Source organism: Empidonax traillii, unplaced genomic scaffold (assembly GCF_003031625.1).
Source record: "Empidonax traillii isolate 1590-97213 ecotype Southwest subspecies unplaced genomic scaffold, ASM303162v1 scaffold1462:size220982, whole genome shotgun sequence".
In the NCBI taxonomy this organism is placed as follows: domain Eukaryota; kingdom Metazoa; phylum Chordata; class Aves; order Passeriformes; family Tyrannidae; genus Empidonax; species Empidonax traillii.
In genome coordinates this window covers 153,628-171,189 of record NW_020956655.1, presented here as the reverse complement: position 1 = coordinate 171,189, position 17,562 = coordinate 153,628, and the positions used below count along the sequence as shown (strand labels likewise).

Here is a 17,562-nt window from a genome sequence, read left to right as displayed (position 1 = left end):
TTCAGGAGTCTGTTCTTTGCAGGGCTGCATTGCAAAGCACCACAGTACAAAGCCCACCAGGTACGATTCAGCGGCCCAGTTAAGCTGAGGTATTCACAGGAAGAATAAAAAAAAGCACAGAGAGGTCTAGACTGGCAAAACGGTTGCTTTGGTTCAAGCAAGGCACTCGTCCCGTGGTAACGTCACTCTGCAGTGAAGCTGAGTCTGGTGGGACCCTGCAGGACCTGCCAGCTCTGGGGACGGTCTGTGTCCGAGGGCACCGGGAGCGGCGGCTCCCCCGCCCGCAAGGCATCCTGAGATTATTATAGCTTTGTATTGAAGGAACAGAGAGAGAGAGAGAGAGAGAGAGAGAGAGAAGCACACTTGTCACATCCTACCGCTTCCAACACAGACCTAAAGCCCAAAAGAAACACAAAATAAAAGGCAACACTTAATGAAAGCGGAGCGTTTGTGTTGAGCTGCCGGTAACCTCTGTGAATCCAAGGGCATGGCTCAGGCACATTCCTTAGGGAAAGGCCCTGCAGCAGCTGGGCTGGGGCCTGGGGGGAGCCCAGGGGCACAGAGCAGCGGGGAGAGCGAGCAGAGCCCAGGGGTGGATTCAGCTCCTCCGAGTGTCGGTTCAGTCACATAAACAGGATAAACCAGGCTGCAAGACCCAGATGCCAAAGGGCACTGCTAATTCCCCAGCCAACCAACCAACTTGGAAATAACCACTCAGGAGCGTGATGCTAATGGAGCTTAATGTAGCCTCGCTTCATTGCTAACTTGAGAAAAGTAATTAATTGATTTTTATCTGAAAACTGTAATTGTAAACAACAACCAAAGGTGAGGAGGAGGAGGGAGCAGCCCCTGGATCTGCTGTGCCCGCCGGGCCAGGTCCCCATGGAGGGCACGGGGCAGGAGAACCCCCTCCCTGGAGCGCAGGAGAGCCCTGGGCTCTGCTCACCCCCAGCCCGGCCCGTGGGCTCTGCTCAGGCAGGTAAATAATAATTAGTGATGCTAATTGCTGCTGCAAATGCACCCTGCAATGGCTCAGGGGCACCTGCAGAGCCTTCCCCCAGGGAATGTCCCACGGACACAGCCTGGATTCACCTCCAGGTCAGCACAAGCACTCCCGGCCGGGACCTGGCGCGGGCACAGCTCCACAGCTCCAAACGCTTAGGCTGGCAGGAAGGCAAAGGGAACACAGAAAAGGGCGTCACCAGAACTGGCAGCTTCCAGGGAAGCGTTTCTTTGGGAATCTGGGCTCAGCTGAACGTTACTGAGGGTAGGAGAGGACGGTGGGAGCTGTCAGAGAGCACAAGCAGAATGCAGACCGCACAGAGAAAGAAATCTTTGGTATCTTTGGTATCATCAACACGATTAAAATTACAAATGGAAAAGTCAGTGAGGTAGCCTCTTTGGTTCTCACTAGAAATACAAAGGTTTTTTCTGGTTTTTGTTTTCTTTTTTCCTTTTTTTTTTTCCTTTTTCTCTTTTTTCCACACACAGAAGTTCATTCTTGGAAGCAGCTAGTTTAAGGGTTTCTCTCTTTTTGCTTGGCATGGATTATTTTACCCCCAGCTTAAGTTTTAAGAAGCCACAAAATTCAGGCAAAGTATCCCAGTGTCTTTTTTTTTTTTTTTAAACTGTTCTTCCGAACACACGGTTTTAGGTTTGAATATTCATTGCTCGTCCTCAAAGTTTGCTCTGCTGTTCTTACAGGAGATCAGCTGCAGTGCTTTATAGATAATTCTAAATCAAAAATAAAAACTCTACAAGGGCATCCTGGGGTGGTGAGGAATAAGTTAAATAAATAAGTTATAATTACGAAGGCTTCACGTGCCATAAGGAAGGTATGTTGCACTTTCCAGTCGGATGGGAGGAGATTACCTTAAATAATTTAAACTTTGATACTTAAACAATTAAAATTAACTAAAAGAGGGAACTAGAACTAGACTCTTGTTTCATGGAACGAGTTGTTTCTCCCTGTCTCACAGAACCTGGCTGCTCTGGGAAGCAACCCCAGCTCTTCAGTGTATTTACTAACAGGCTTCGCATCTCTGATGCACCACAACAGGCAAAGGGATAAATAAGCAAAATTAATCCCAAATGAGTTCATAGAGGAGTAAATTAAATAGTTGCAAATAGCTAACATGGGAGCCTGACCCCCCAGTCTGCAATCAGGCAAAACTCCCACTGAATTCAAAAACTCAAATGAGACTCAGTGGGATTCAGACTGAACAGAGATCTCAGGACCTGCCCTAAGACTAAATTAAATAAATTACATTACTGATAGATAATATACCGGGTCAAAACCCACAAGTGTCTGGAAAAAAAAAAAATTTAAGCTTTGCCTTTTTAAAAAATTTAAACAATAAAAATTCCCCTTAATAAATATAAAGGAGGCCAAGTAGAAAGTTTCCCCATGTCTTAAAAATCCTTAGGAATTGTGACAAGCAAGAAAAGCACTGGCTGTGTCCGAAGCCAGCGCACTCTTTGCAACACTGTGTAGTTACCGTGTCTTCCTTTGGGAGAGGAGGTTCCCAGTGCCTCCTGCAGGGCTGAGATCGCCCTTCCCTCCCGCAGGGATGAGCGAGGTTTGCTGGTTGAGTCCTTCTCAGGTCTTTGGATTCAGCTGTAGGTTAGAGAGATCCACAATAAAGCTATTCAACCGAAGTCATCGAGCACATTCCTTGTTCCTTCAGGGGCAATTAAAGCAATATCCAAGGTTTCTTGAAAGTTGAATTCATCTCGGCTGTGCCCACGGTTGTAACTCCAAGTTCCCGGTCCGGAAGATGCTGGGATACTCTCTGCACACACCAGTCTTTTGTAGCAGGATAAATAAAGCAACAAGTTACATTACACAGCTCTATAGATTCATAAATATATGGGCTAGAATCAGGACTTATCTGTTGGAGTTGGGATTAGGGCAGAACAGGGCACGTACTCTGCTCACACACACAGGGATCTCACCCACAGGCTGGGATTCCAAGGCTCCTCGTCTGAGGGAGCTGCTACATAAAAGCCAAGAGGGGGGCAGTGAGATGGAGGATGTCACACGGGGCCACGAGAGGTGCAGGGATGAAAAATGCAGCAGAATTTGGGGATGAAAATGGTCTGTGACTGTCGGTGTGTTTGAGTCCCCTGCCCAGAGAAAGCTCATGGTGTTGTTTGTTACCCAGCCGTAAACAAACACTTCCACAGCTTAGACACAACAAGTGATTTTACTGAGGAGGAGTTTGTAAATAATCGTAAAGGAATTTGTAAATAGTTTTGTAACTGACCTAGCACTTCCTTTGTTAGGGCTATGGGGATGAACTCTGGGCAGGAATAAAAAGCCCTCAGGGTTTATTATTTATTACTTAAAAAGCTTTATTCCATGGCTGGCTACAGGCTGCTTTTCTGAATCATGCACAGTCTGCCTGGAAATCTCTGCTGAAGGATGCTTTGATTCCCAGAGCAGGCACGTGCTGTCAGTTCAGCTGGGAGGATCCTGGATTTGCTTTCCAGAAACCTTCCCTGCCCTAAGCAGACAAGGCTTCCTGATTTTCTTTCTTTTTCAAGTGCAGTCATTGGGAAATGACTGCAGCAGTTCTGTGAAGCTGTTAAAAAGAAGCCCTTATTTAAAGGTAGAGAGGAGCAAGGTGGTACCACTGTGCTCCAGCTTTGGGGATAAATTTGGACATGTCATGATTCAGATCACTGTGACCTGGATCAACAAACAATACATATCTAATATGTCAAAACCAGCTCCTGAACTGCCACATGAACTGCTGAAAAGCTGATTTTGGTTCAGGTGGAGGTTTGGAGCGGGGCTGTGGGGCTGCTCAGCACTGACGGTGGCAGAAATCATCCGTGTGGCGAGTTTTATCCCTGGGGCAGAGGAGGAAGGGTGGAGGGTTCTGGCTGATGTCACATACAGGAGGGTATGTGACAGCTCTGGACACACAGGAGACCGACACAAAGGTCACACCCAACCCACAGGTTTTTGCTGGAGGGAGGAGACATGCCAGGGGAGTATCCCAGCATCTTGCACTTGGAGTCCGTGCAGCTCTTGGAGAGGTGCCGTGTGGGGCAGAAACAGGGAAAACAAATAAACCCACCCTTTGGGCTGCACAAAGACTCAGAAGTGTTACCTGTCCAGAGAGCAGTGGGGTTATGTGCATTAGTCGTGCAAGAGGAGAAAACAAACTGAAACACAAGTAGTGAGAATCCTCATCTTTGGTATTGTAGCTGTTGAGGTTTTGGTTGCTCTGTTCCTTGTTCTTTTGAAAAAACTGCATAGGCACAAATTAAAGACAATCTTCAACTTTAAGATGACTGGAGTTGTCAAATGAAGCAGCAATTGTACTGGTTTTGCTTTGTTCTCATTCTTGTCAACCCTTTCTTTGAGTTCTGCTTCCGAAAACATCCGAGATGTCTGTAAAACACAGTGTGGGACTCGTTTGCTTCCTGACGTGCTTCCTTGGTTTTTTTTCATTTTTATTTTATCTTTCAATGGAACAGTTTGTTGCAGAAGAAGTAGGTGCAGAAAACGTTTCTTTGGTTTCAATTAAGTAGCACATAAAAAAAGTCTCAAGTGTCTCTAAAGAGCCACGGCCGCGCTCGGTCACCAGTCACGGGGCGGCCACGGCCACGTCGGTGCCACCGGGGCGGCTCCGCTGCACGGGGTGGAGAGAGGGCTCGCAGCTCGGGAGGCTTCCCCAGCGCCACCCGACCACCCACACCAGCCATGGTGAGGAGGAATGGCAGGTTATAAACATCTTTGGCTTGCAGAAATCCTGTCTCTTTGGTGTGCTGTGTTCCCGCCGGCTCGGGCAGCAGGCGGGGAAAAGGAATTGGGGATGCAATGGAGTAGATGCGGCACGTCTGAAATGATCAGTGGCATCTGGAGGGCTTGTTTCTGTTTCTTTCCTGCTTGAAAGTACCATAAAATACTGAAAAAATGAACAGAAATACCTCGAACATTAAAAAGGTTTCGGTAACGAGGACGTTGCCGAGGACAAACCAGATTCTGGGAAACCAAAAGGGATGTAATAATGACCTAAAAAAAATCTAAATATTTCAAAACATTGTGTTTGCTCCACGTACTGTAGCAGTTCCATCGACCTCCTGAGTGTGCATGAGGTACAAACACAGACCTTGGGAGGAACTGACAGCTGTGCTTGGGGTGGTGGTGGTGTCCGCGGCGTTCCCGGGATGCCAGGCTGCAGCTGGCACAGCCAGGAGCCCAGGGCCGGGCCCGGCGCTGGAGCTACGGCTTTGTGCTTGATACTTTGAGCTCGAGGGAACTGAATTTGTCTGATCCAAGAACAAGCTGATTAAGTTAAACTAAGGAAACAAACAAAAACTGAAATTGGATCTTTTCTTTTTCTCCATAAAACACTTAACAAAAACCATGCCTGAGTTTAAAACCGGGCTCTTGGGTTCTTCGGTGCCAGACTTTGTGCTCCGTTCTCGCGGGGCGGTGTGGCCAGCACACGGCAGGAGCTCCCGCCGGCCGGGGGAACGCGGGCTCAGGAGAAACTCGCCTCGGGCATGGCTCCCCTGCGCCTCAGACCTGCTTCGCCTGTCCTGAGCTTTGCATTGTCCAGAGGGAGGTGGGAGGTGGACGTGGAACTCGCGCCTGCTGGGACTGACGGGGAGCCGTGGGAAGGTCCTCGGGGACGGCTGGGCTGGGGTGGTGGTGGGAGGATTGTGCTTTCGAAGTCACCGGTGCAGGGCCCTGTGGGAAGCCGCTCTCTCTGCCACGCCGTGCCGGCCGTGCCGCGCCGTGCCAGCCGTGCCCTCAGGCCTTGGGGCAGGTGCCGGGGGCCGAGGAGGAGCCCCCGGAGCTCAGGTCGTCCTGCCACTTCTCCAGGCTGCGCCGGCGGGCGTTCATGAAGAAGTTGCTGACGGTGGTGAGCTCCAGGCCCAGCTGCTGGGAGATGGTGATCTGCATTTCCTTGGAGGGGCGCTTGTTCTCCTTGAAGATGGCAAAGAGCGTTCGGCGCTGCAGGTCCGTGAAGACCAGGCGGGATTTCTTCTGGGAGTTGTTCCGCTCCTTGCTGGGCTCTTGCTCTTTGCGTTTGCAGGCTGGGGAGGGGTGGGCAGAGACAGAGAGAAAGGGTCAGCCTGACTTCTGCAGCGTCGTCACCCCCCTGGGCCCTGCTCCCATCTCCTGTCCCCCTTCCCGGGGTATCTCCCGCGGGTGAAGCCTTGTGAGAGCTCAGGTTGGGCAGGGTGGCAGTGCCAGACCGTGGTTGTGCCGAGTGACGCTAATGGATCCTAAAAACATCCGTATTAATAGCTCCCTGTATTTATTAGCAGAGAGAGAACAGCCAGTGCTGAAACCAATACCACTGCCGGAGCACACCCACACTTAAAAATAGCCCTGCCAGGCCGTCTGCGCCGGGCACGGGGAGAAAATCCATATTTTGACATGGTCAGGGAATGTGCCGGCACAGAACAGGCCCAGAGAATTGATAAGTGGGCGGGCTTTAAGCAGCCCTGTTAAATAATTCTGCAGGTCTGGAATGTGAAATGAACCTGGCCCACAAGCAGAACTCAGACAGTGGAAATGTCTGTAATTAACCCCAAGTCAGGCTGTAGCTGTGCAGAGCGTGGCACTGCGGGAGCCTGGCCCAGCCAGTGCCAAGTGACCCGCCTCCCTCTGTGCAGGGCACGGCATCTCACGGGACTTCTGCAGCAAACTGCAGTAGTTTGCTCCTGACCCCAAATTCCAGTGGCTGCAGCAGAGCTGCCTCTGGGAGGGAGCTCAAGGTCAGACCTCAGAATGCCCCAGAGAGCAAAAGGATGCTCCAGAGAGCAGACACGGGCTGTGGGTGAGTGCCTGGAGCAGGTCCCAGCACAGCCCTCCTGGGCACAGGGCTCCAACTGGGAGCTGTGGGAACAGGTTGCAGCATGGATGCTCCTGCCTGGACACCCTGCAGAGGCATTGAGGCGAGCCTGTACCTGTGTCCCAGTGGCCATTCGGGTCTCCAGAGGTCATTAGCCCAAAAACATCAGGAGGCAAAAACGTGGGCTCTCTGACTGCGCCTCTAGCACCCCATAGATAATGTCCTGCTGCCTGGCTGAGCTGCAAAAGCAGATTTTAGGCTGGATTTACTTTGCCGTGTGTCCAGAATCCACATGGGGATGTCCCCAGTGCTGGGGACGTGACGAGCACCGGCATCTTTGCTGCAGCTTCTAAAAGGTTCCGGGACACTGGGACGAGTGGAGTGTTTCCTCCCATCACTAATTTATGTCCAGAGATACTCTGCATTTTACAGTTATTGGTATCTGATAATAAATAATGCAGAGGGATGTGCTTTTCGATGCATTCAGTAAATACTTCCCTTGAACTGTCGAGTTTGCTCTCGAAAAGGCCCCACAAAGGCAAAGGCTGAGCCTTGTGTGCATCTCCGGGCAGAGAAAAACGGGGGGAGCACTCTAATAAAATCAGGAGATTTTCCGGGAAGAAAGAGAAGGGTTTTAAGGGTGGAGGGAAAGGAAGAGACCGTCTGGATTCTAAGCACAATTTGATTTACTGGCTGCGGTTAAAACTGAACATATTCTATGGCAGAAAATGGACAGCTGGCGAGACCTGGAAGCCAGAGCTGGGAGGAAAATAAATGGAAAAGCTTCCTTCTCCTTCCACACCGGACTAAAGGTGCTTTTACACAGAAACAAGACAGGAGGAGGAGGCCAGGGAGGGGTCTGGGGGGCTGGAGTGCTGCCCGAGCAGCCCTGGGAGAAGAGGAGCCACTTGCAGGGCCGGGATGCTGGAAATGTCAACAAAACAACTCCCGTGCCCTGCTGGTTTAGGATGTTTTTACTCTAAGGGCAAAAGTGACTTGGAAAGAGCAGGTGTTAAGAAGGAGCCAAGCAGAGCCCAATATTCCCTTAATCCAGCAGTAAGCCCTCTCTCCATGGCTCCTAAGGATAAGCTGTGACTATTGATCCCACGTTTGCGGTTCCAGGGGGGTGCAAAGTCACTTAAACCCAGTTATCTGTCTGATGGAAATAAAGCTGCTCCTCAATTCCATTTCGGAGAGGACTCAATGTGAGGGAAATGCAATTACTCTGGTAATGCTGAACACAATGAAATGACCATCCAAACGTTTTCCAAAGATTTAAAATGTTTTTCTTTCGCTGTGATTCACTTAGAGCAACCCACTGTATATCCCTGTTACGGCAATCTCTTAAAAACTAGGCCTCAGAAATCAATTTGATTACCTCTCTGAATTAAGTATGCACGAACGAGAGCGATTGGGATCAATACAAATTAGGTTAAGTACTCCACTGTGTACAAAATCATTATGGAACAAGGAACAATCACAATGAAGATGCAAATAATCACATTGTCGGGGTGGGCAGCGGGTGCTGCTCATTCCAGCTGCTGCACACACACCCAACTCCTGATTTCTGGACCCCTAGGAATGCCCTCAGTGGCATTTCTCCAGAAAAACAGATGGGAGGTGTGGCACAAAGTGTTAATTCTGGAGTTAGCTGGAGATCTCTTTGCTGACTCAGCCAATGCTCCTGTAACAGTGAGGTGTTCCCTGTTTGGAGATCCAGGAATTCCTGCAACGCTCCAAAAAAGAAGGGCACAGCCTGGCTGTTTCCAGCCAGGAAAGCATTTTCTTGGTGCCTCCCCAGGCTCTGCATCCTCAGCTTTCTGAGAAGAAAAGAGGAATTGTTTTGGGCAAGTGGCTCATTTATGTTTCTTTCGGACGTGTAGCAGCTCCCAGGCTGTTTGTGTCCAGTCTCCTGTAACTGTGCTGGCTGGCTGCAATGGGGCTGTAAATCCTGTGGGGCAGGGGCTGTTTCCTCCTGCGGTGCTGCAAGACCCCCCTCCGAGCGGGATCTCTGACGGGGTTGCTGAGAACCACTGGGATATGCTTCCCTCATTAACACGGAATAATAAATAATAGATGGGACAGGGCCAGGATGAGAATGGGAGAAGGAGGAACCAGGGCACCCCCAGGACCAGCCAGGAACTCTCTCCAGGCACGGCAGAGCTCGGGATCCTTCCAACTGCACTGAGAGTCCTTCATGTCTAACCGCTGGGAGATTTATGCTCCCTCTTGTTCAGGAGATTCTCCCTTTCGAATCCCCAAATAGTTTCCAGCTGAATTATAGCCCTTTTTGGTGACAAGGATTTATATTCCCCTTGTCAGGGCACAGGGATGAAGCCAGACCTGCCTCATGCTGAGTGCTCTGCCTGTTGGAGCAGCAGCTCCAAGTGATGCGCCGGCACATCCCTGAAAGCACCAGAACAGCTGTGACCTTCTCCTGTGGAGAAAGGGAAGTGCTTCAGGCACCTTGTCCAAGAAAGGGCTGGGAATTGAAAGCTGAAGTGGGTAAGGAAGCACTGAAGAGGAGCCTGAAATCTTACTGCAAAAGGGAAGGATCCAGTGTGTGGATCCTGTTTGCAGAAATCCTGTCCTAGAGGAGAAAGCAGGACATGAATATTTCCTTTACCGGCTGTTACTGATAGGGTGGAATTAGGAACAGGAGAGGACAGGAGCAAAGTTCTGCCAGCTTATCTGGGAAAGCCGGAGCTGTGCTGCCCTCCTGGCTCTCGGAGCTCTCCTGGCACTTCGGCCCAGGAGTGCTGAACACACGGAGCAAGAGCAGCCCCAGAGGGAGGAGGGATGTTCTGCACACACTCAGGTTCCCATTTCCTTCTTCCCAGGGGATTATGAAAGCTCAGCCTGAGCAGGAGAGGGAAGTGTCCTTCCCCCCTGGGCACCAGAGAGGTGGGGGTGAGGAAGGGAGGGGAGATGCCTAGCATGGCCAGGGGAAGGAGAAGGCACACGGAGAAGCAGGTGTGTGGAAGCTCTCAGAGGAAGATTTCCTGCTGCTCTTCCTTCCCCTCCTGCCCCTTGCCAAAGCTTAATGCCTCAGCACAGGGCCCTGCTCCGCTGCCCATTATGGGGGGATGAGAACTGCTGGAAAATCACCACTGCTCATAAATATGTTCCCTCTTACCGAGAGATATTTTGGTCTCGGAGACAATTTGTGTTTTGGGAAGCTGCCAGCCTCTATCGCTTGGCTAATAATTCCTTTGTGCAGCATTTACCAGTGGTTTGAGTCCCTCCTTTCACAATGGAGCAGTTGGATTTTATAGCTCAAAAACCCCAAACAACCCCAAAACACTCCAATTTCTTTTTTGATTGCATTTCTATCTGCCATCAGCGAGTTGTCTGGCTGATCTTATCACTGAACCCATTTGAGATTAGTCTGTTTGGTATGATTTCTGCGTGCAAAGCCCCTCCATAAATCAGAGAGCCTTTTATGCAAAAGTCTGCAAGATTGATAGAGCTGGATACAAAATCTTTTACCTTGGAAAAAGAGATGTATTATCTGTCCCGTTGGATATAAAGCTTTCCCTGCATATTCATCGCCCAAGTAGGATGGGCTTTTTCCAGAGAAGGCAGGAGACAAGATGGGAGCTACAAACAGATTGCCTTCAGAAGGAGGGGAGTCTTCTTTTTTGCTGTGTCTAGTGGGGATAAGATGAGAAGCAAAGGATTTAAAAGACAAAAAGTGAGATTAAGGCGAGTCATTAAAGATTTTTTTGTACCTGTAAGCCCTGGAAGAGATTGCCTGGCTAGCCTGGGAAATCCCCATCTCTGGAGATCCCCGAGGAACGGGGCAGACTGTCAGGACAAGTGATGTCTGCAGTCCTTTGCAGCCCTGCTTTCCCTGGGAGATCCATTCTCTGTGCCCCTGCAGAGCTTGTTTCGCTCTGAAGGCAGCTACGGGGGAGCTGCTCTGATGAGAGGAGGCTGCTGCCTTCAGTGCTCGCAGCCTGGGGACAGGCGTGTGTGCTCCTGCAGGAAGCTTCTCATCTCCCAGCAATGTCTAATTGGGAGGGAAGGAATGTCCCCTCGCAGCTGGCACATGGCAGGGACAGCCAGGACAAGATTTGGTGGATAATACCAGGGAGGAGCACTAAGGATGAGCACCTGGGGCCACAGCGCAGAGCCAAAACACCCTTCAAAGAGCGAGGGAAGAACCAGCACCACTCACTGGAAAATAATCCTTTAGGCAAAAATGTTTCCCCCTTTATGCATTCCTTGCCACAAATAAATTGTGGCAGTTTCCATCTGCAGAGGAACGTCTGAGTTTGGGATATTTCAGTTCAAATGGTGACAGGCAAGAGATACAGGAAAAAACAAGATGCTGGGGAAAAAAATCTTTTAAGGAAATAGTGAAGGAAATAGTGAAAATATTTTAAGGAAATAGCTTCAGAATGAGTAACACGTGGTGATCAATTAATTGGTTTTTTAACAAAAAAGGAGAGGGAAAAAATATGGGAGCGCATTTAATGACAAATGTGCTCAGATTTAACTTTATCAAATAATCCAGACACTGATAAAACCCGTTTGCTGCACAAAAACAGGACTCAAATTTCTGCAGGGCAGAAATGCTTTCAGAAATGATGCAGAACAAAAAAAGCGGGGGCGGGATATTATTTTGGAAAGTCGGTAGGTAGGAAATATAATTAATCACCCGGCACCACAATTTACTGCGTGGATTGTTCAAACACAACCACTAATCTATAGCCCAAGAGAGCACCCATATTTCAAGCCACTAAGCACCTTTCAAAGAACCTTTACGTACCTGTATATTCAGTGCAACGCTAAGAGATACTTTTGTATATAGATATATAGATAGATAGATAACATGCTTGATAGGGATGTTATTACGAGCTCCCTCCCCTGCATCCCGCCGCGCTTCCATCCCTCTGCTGCGCTCTCCGCGGTGCTGACGGTGCCGCCGCTCCCCCGGGCGGCTCTGACCGCGGAGGGGGGTCGGGCCGGCTGCTTTGCACAAATGAATCACCGACGGTGTTTGGGGACAAAAGTGTTTAATCATCGCTAAGGCGATTCCGCGATGGCCAAGGTAAACAGGCGGCGGAGCGCACTGCGGAGCCCGGCAGAAATCTGAGGAGTGGCCGTCGGGACCTTCCCGCGGACAGGGAGGGAGGGCGAGGGGCTTTCGCGGGGCGTTTTGCGGGAGAAACGTTTGTCCCAACCCCCCCAGAGCCCCCCGCCCCTGCCCCGGGGACGCGCGGTGTCCCCGGGAGGGCACTCGCCGCCTCCCTCGCCTGCAGCCGCAGCAGGACACGGGCACGGTGACCCCAAAACGGGAGCCCCCGGAGCTCCAAAGCCGCACGGAACCTGCTCCCAGAAAGGAGCTGCCCGCACCTTCCCGCACAGAAACCCCCGACGCGGGAGTCTCAGAGACCCCAACAAGAGATAACAAGCACGGAAATAATAAGATTAAAATAGATCGGAATAGAATAGGATAAACAACGTGATCTTCTATAATAATATGAAATGCTAAGCACACCCCTCTGCTACACCTCCCACAGGGAGAGGGGGATTTCCCTCCAAGGACAGCAGATTTTCGTCCCATTTGGGAAAAATTTTCAGGAGTATGGAGCAAAGAGCTGATGGGGTTTTTTGTTTTTCACAAGCCTAAAACACTTCAGGCTTTTTCCCCGTGCTCAGAGGGATTTAAGCAAGCAAGTAAGGGAAGCACCGAGGCAACGGAGCCGCTTATTCACACGTGGTAATAAAAGGAAATTAAAATAATCGATTTCCTGAAGGGAGAGGTAATTTGCAAAGGTCTTTCCCACTCCACGGGGAATCCGTGCCCACTCGGCGCTGGAGCTCTCTCCAAACTTTACTCCTGGATGCAAAGGCATTCAGGGGAACTGAGAAGGGGGGGATCCAGAATTAGACAGGCATAAATCTCTGTGTGTAGCTGCGATCCCTGATTTTCTGCCCTGTATGTAGGGCTCCACGGGGAATCCCCACCCGGGACCGGTGCTGGGAAGGAAAAGCACCAGCAGCGTTACTGGAAATGAGCCGGCTCAGGTTCCAGATCAATGAAAACTGGGTCCATGCGTTGATGCTCCCGTTGCCAACATTAATGCTCTTTTAATCTTCTAAACATTATCTGCATCGATTTCCCTCTGGATACGCGTTTGTTTGTGAAGGCGACACCACGGCGTGCCCGGCAAAAACCCCAAACCCCTTCTGTCCCCCTGACGCTCCTGTCACAGCCGCCCCCCGGGACCTTCCTCGGGCCGCACGCAGAGCAGAGCCGTGCGAGGCAAGGGAGGGGTTTGCAGTGGCCTTGGAGCCCAGGAGGGATCAGATCCCTCTCCCCAGCTCGGAAAAGCCCGAGCACCCTCGGAGGGGCTTTGGACACCCCAGGCCGTGGGTGTTTAAGCCGCAGCACCCTCGCTTAGGGGTCGGGCAGGGATTACGGCCATCCATCATTGCTGGTTCCTCGTCCCCCGGCTCCGCCGCATCCCCCCCCTGCTGCCCCGTGTGCGGGGACTCTGTGCCCGCTTCCCCACCCTAGGGACCCCCGTGTCCCCTCAGCCACTGCTCCGGGTGTGCCAGCGGCCACCTGCCCCCGGGGGAGCACGAACGCGCGGGGATCCATCTGCTCGGCTCAGCATCAATCGGAATGAAAGAAGGACGGGTTCGGCGGCACAAACAGCCCCGGATTTCGTCTCTGTCAGACCAGAGCCCCGGCCCGGCACCCTCCCCGCGCTGCGGTCTGTCCCACGCGTGTCTGCCCGTGCCCCAGCCCGCCCTGTGTCTGTACATGCACATCCACAGTTCCCGGTGGGGAGGCAGCCGAGCCTACAGCCCGCGCTCCCGACCGGGGGCCGAGCGGCGGCGACCCCCGGGCACCCACCGCGCTGCGGATGCCCCCCGCACGGCCGCCACCGCACGGGACAGCGCTCGCCGGACCTCCCCCGCTCTGCCCCGGTGCGGGCGCTGCCGGGGGCCGGTGCGGGGGTCAGCACCGGGGGTCCCTGCCCGCCGCCCCCCCCGCCGCGGCCCCCACAGAACAATGGGGGCTGCGCCGCCCCGTGCCCGCGCCAGAGGGCGCCCGCGCGGCCGCCGTGGACAATGCGGCCGGGCCGCGGCTGCGGGGATGTGCGGGGATGTGCGGGGCATACGCGGCTCCGGCCCCCCCGCTCGCTCCCACCGGCCCCGCCTGCCCCGGGACGCGGGTCCGCCGCCCGGCCTGTCCCGCAGCGCTGGGAGCGGCAGGAGGGATGCTCGGGGAGAGCGCGGGGCGGTGCGGGGCGCGCACCTTCAGCACCGGGCCCTGGAGAGCAGCGCCGGCCGCGCCGCCCGGTGCCGGCAGCGTAGCTGTTCCTCCGCCGGCCCCGAGCCCCGCACAGCCCCGCCGGCCCGGGCAGGGATGCGCGGAGCCGGCGCTGCGGGAGGGGGGACCGGCCGACCCCGCACAGACCCGGGGTCACGGCGGAGCGCGGACGCGACCGAGCCGGGGCCGGCGCTGCGGGGCCGTCCGGGCGGCGCTGGGCTGCGGAGGTCGCGCTCCGCTCCCCGCACCTACCTGCGAGCCGCAGGGCCGACATCCTCTGGAACTCCGGCTCCTGCAGCCACTTCCACATCCTGCGGAACGTCTCCCGGCCGGACTTGAGTTTACTCCAAGGCTTGGGGTTCCGCAGCAAGTCCGAGAGGGTCCCCTGGGAACGGCATAGCACCCGCTGGGCGAAGATGGCCTGGGGGATGCTGTAGCGCTTCAGCTCCGCCGTGATCCTTTGTGCCACCTCCTTGGTGTTGATCTCCTCCAGCTGCCCCGCGCCGCTCCCCTGCGGGCCGTTGGCGGGGGGCGGGCGGTCGCGGCCGGGGGGCAGCGCGGGGCCGTGCGGGGGCGGCGGGCCGGGGGGCGCGGGGTGATGCGCGCCGTTCAGCGGCGGCAGCATGGTCGGGGGTGTCCCCAGCCCGCGGGGCAGCGGCTGCTCCCCCCGCGCCAGCATCGCGGCGTGCGCCTCGAAGTTGGGGCTCAGCATCTTGTCGGGGCCCGGCGGGCCGTAGCCGTGCAGGCCCTGCTGGGCGCCCGGCAGCGGGCCCAGCCCGTTGCCCAGCGGCGAGAGGCTCTGCCCCACGGCCGGCACCTCCTTGTAGGGCCCGTACAGGCTGTTCACGGCCGGCAGCCCGCGCTCGTCCCGCATCAGCGCGAAGCCGCCGCCGGCGCCGCCCGGCAGGCGCTGGTGGTGGTGGTGATGGTGGTGGGCGTGCGGGTGGGCGTGCGGGTGGTGGAACTTGTCGGAGACGGCGGAGATGGGCGGCAGGGGCTGGAGCGGCGTCAGCGTGGTGTAGGTGCCGCTCATGCCCATGCCGGGCGGCGAGGCCTCGCAGGGCACGCTCATGGCGTGGTGCAGCGGGATGGACAGCTCGGGCCGGTACTCGGCGGCGCCGTCCAGCAGCGAGGCCATGCTGGGCACCATGGTGGGCCGGGCGGCGGGGGGCAGCTCCTGGTGCGGCGGCGGCGGCGGCGGCGGGGGCGGCACCCGGAGCGGCCCCGCGCCGCGCCCGCCGTGGTGCGGGCTGGGGCTGCCCATCAGCTCCGGCTCGTGCCCCGCCGCCCCGTGCAGGCTGCCCAGCGGCTCCATCGCCAGCTCGGGGTTCATGGCGCACGCACCCGGCTCCCCGCCCAGGCACCGCCGGCCGCCGCGCCCGCTCCTCATCCGCTCATCGGGGCGGCGGCCGCCGCGGCCCGGGGCCGCCCGCGCCCCGCCGGCCCCCGCGGGCAGCAGCAGCGGCGGCTCAGCCGGGCCCGCCGCGCCGGCCCCGAGCCATGTCCTCGCCTCGCCGCCGCCGCCGCCGTCTGCGGGCGGCGGGCGATGCTCGGGCCGCCCCGCCCCGGCCGCGCCCCGGGGCCGGGCCGGTGCCCACCGGGGGGACGGGACCGCCGGTTGGGGGCGGGGCCTTGGAGCGGTCGGGCCAATGGGCGCTCTGGGCTGCCCGGGGGGCGGGGCCTCGAGCCGGGCACCGCGCGGCCCTTAAAGCTCCGCGGCCCCTTTGTGACCGCACCGGCACCGGCAGGGCACCGGCACCGGCAGGGCACCGGCACCGGCAGGGCACCGGCACCGGGGCTACTCCCGGGAGATGACTCCGCGCTCCGCGGCCTCGGTCCCGTAGCCCCGGTGCTGATCACTGCTGTTGGCTACTGGTTATTAGCTCTTAGTCGCCTCAAATGTGGCAGCAGTGGGCTCCGTGACACCGAAACGGACGCACATCACCCTGGGATCGGTGTTGTCCCACGAGCCCCCTGTCCCCGTGCCCTGTTGACACACGGCGGGGAGGTCCCGCTTACGGTGCACACACGGGCAGACGTGTCTCCCCGCTTTCCAAGGAAGGACCGGTTCTCCAGGATGCCTCCGAGCCCCCGGGGCTGGCAGGGGCAGGGCACAGCTCCGTAGGGAACGTGGGGTTGGCACAGAGGGGCAGGGAGTTATGGAAGCAGAGACACGGAGCCAGGAGGGCAGCCAAGGTGACGGTGGGAAGCTGTGCAGGCAGGTGAGGAGTGGGCAGGAATTCCCGCTAGGCGCAGGGCCCGTGGGGACAGGATCCTCCAGCACAGAGTGGCAAGTGGGGACTGACCTGCTTTGGCACAGCAGGGCACCCATGCCAAGACACGTTGGGTCGTGCCATGCCAGGCCATGCAGCTGCTCCCAGCTGTGCAATTCCCTCCACTGCTTCTCCTCACTCCTTTAATCAGTAACGCAGCGGCAGCAGCAGCCGTATCCTTGTGTTTTGTGTCATCCTTATCTCAGCCCGATAACCATCTCTGTGCTGGTGAAGGTCCCACCTCCACTGGGTCTTTCCAGTAACAAAATGGGGGGAAAACAGGGAGAAATGTCACCTTTAGGACCATCAGTTACCAGACCACTCTCCAGGAGGGCACCTGGAATTTCCTTGCAAACAGGTTATGTGTGGCAGCACCCCGTTCCCTACAGATTGGATCCAAAGGCTGATGATCTGTTTCTCTCCACGCTGCCATCGCTGTGTGTCCCTGGAGCTCACAGGCTTTTCCAAACTGCTTTTTGGCACTAACCATGCGGGTCTAAAGTGAAGCTCTCCCCACCCCAGCTACTCCTGCTGCTGTCAGCCTGTGGTGGAGAAGGAAAAAGAAAGGAAGAAGGAAAAGAAAGCCCTGGCCTGAGGTGCCTTTGTTCAGGGCAAGTTATGCGTGAAATCTTTTTGTCCCTCCTAAAGGAAGGCAAAAGTTGCAGTTGATTTGGGGAAAGAGAGGCGAGTGCGGCCCTCGGGGGGTGGAGGTGCCACCCCGGGCAGGCTGGAGGGGGGGGTAGGCAGACCCTGATGGGAATCTGGTGCCGCAGATGTGCTGGTGTCTGTGTCCTCCCTTTGCCTCTATTTTCCTCCCTTTCTCCCCTTTTCCCCCCTTTCCTTGCCTTGCCTTCCCTTCTCCTTCTTCTCCAGCAAATTCATCAGGCCTGACTTTGACTTTATCTTTCCAAACCTGCACCTGGTGGTTGCGTTCCCTGAAGATGTTTTATTACACATGGTAGTGCCTAATTCCTGTGTTTCTCCAAACTAATGTTGAAATCTTCCCGGGAATCAACCCAGCAATGTATAAATATCTGCACATGGTTTAGCTGTACCCGACATGCTGGGTCCATCCTGGCAGGGCTCTGTAGGAGGCTGCTGGGTGTCCCTGGGTGTCCCTGGAGGCAGGAGGCTGCTGGGTGTCCCTGGGCACCCCTGGAGGCAGGAGGCTGCTGGG

The 17,562-nt window shown here is 55.4% G+C and overlaps 1 protein-coding gene and 1 long non-coding RNA gene across 3 annotated transcripts; both read right to left on the bottom strand.

Annotated features, from left to right (window-relative positions):
- Positions 1-1,426: 1,426 nt before the first annotated feature.
- On the bottom strand, positions 1,427-4,612 carry LOC114070194. The gene is made up of 2 exons (XR_003573889.1): positions 4,119-4,612; positions 1,427-2,806 (listed from the first exon to the last, which is right to left on the bottom strand). It is a non-coding gene; the product is annotated as an uncharacterized LOC114070194 (long non-coding RNA).
- A 49-nt stretch (positions 4,613-4,661) lies between these two features.
- On the bottom strand, positions 4,662-15,502 carry ONECUT2 (one cut homeobox 2). 2 transcript variants are annotated; one of them, XM_027907440.1, is made up of 3 exons: positions 15,341-15,445; positions 14,365-15,286; positions 4,662-6,057 (listed from the first exon to the last, which is right to left on the bottom strand). In XM_027907440.1, exons 1-3 carry the CDS (start codon positions 15,443-15,445, stop codon positions 5,771-5,773), a joined length of 1,314 nt encoding a protein of 437 aa, XP_027763241.1. In that variant the 3' UTR covers positions 4,662-5,770. The 2 variants fall into 2 exon arrangements, with proteins under 2 accessions (XP_027763241.1, XP_027763240.1); XM_027907439.1 differs by having other exon boundaries at positions 14,365-15,502.
- Between the last annotated feature and the right edge of the window lie 2,060 nt (positions 15,503-17,562).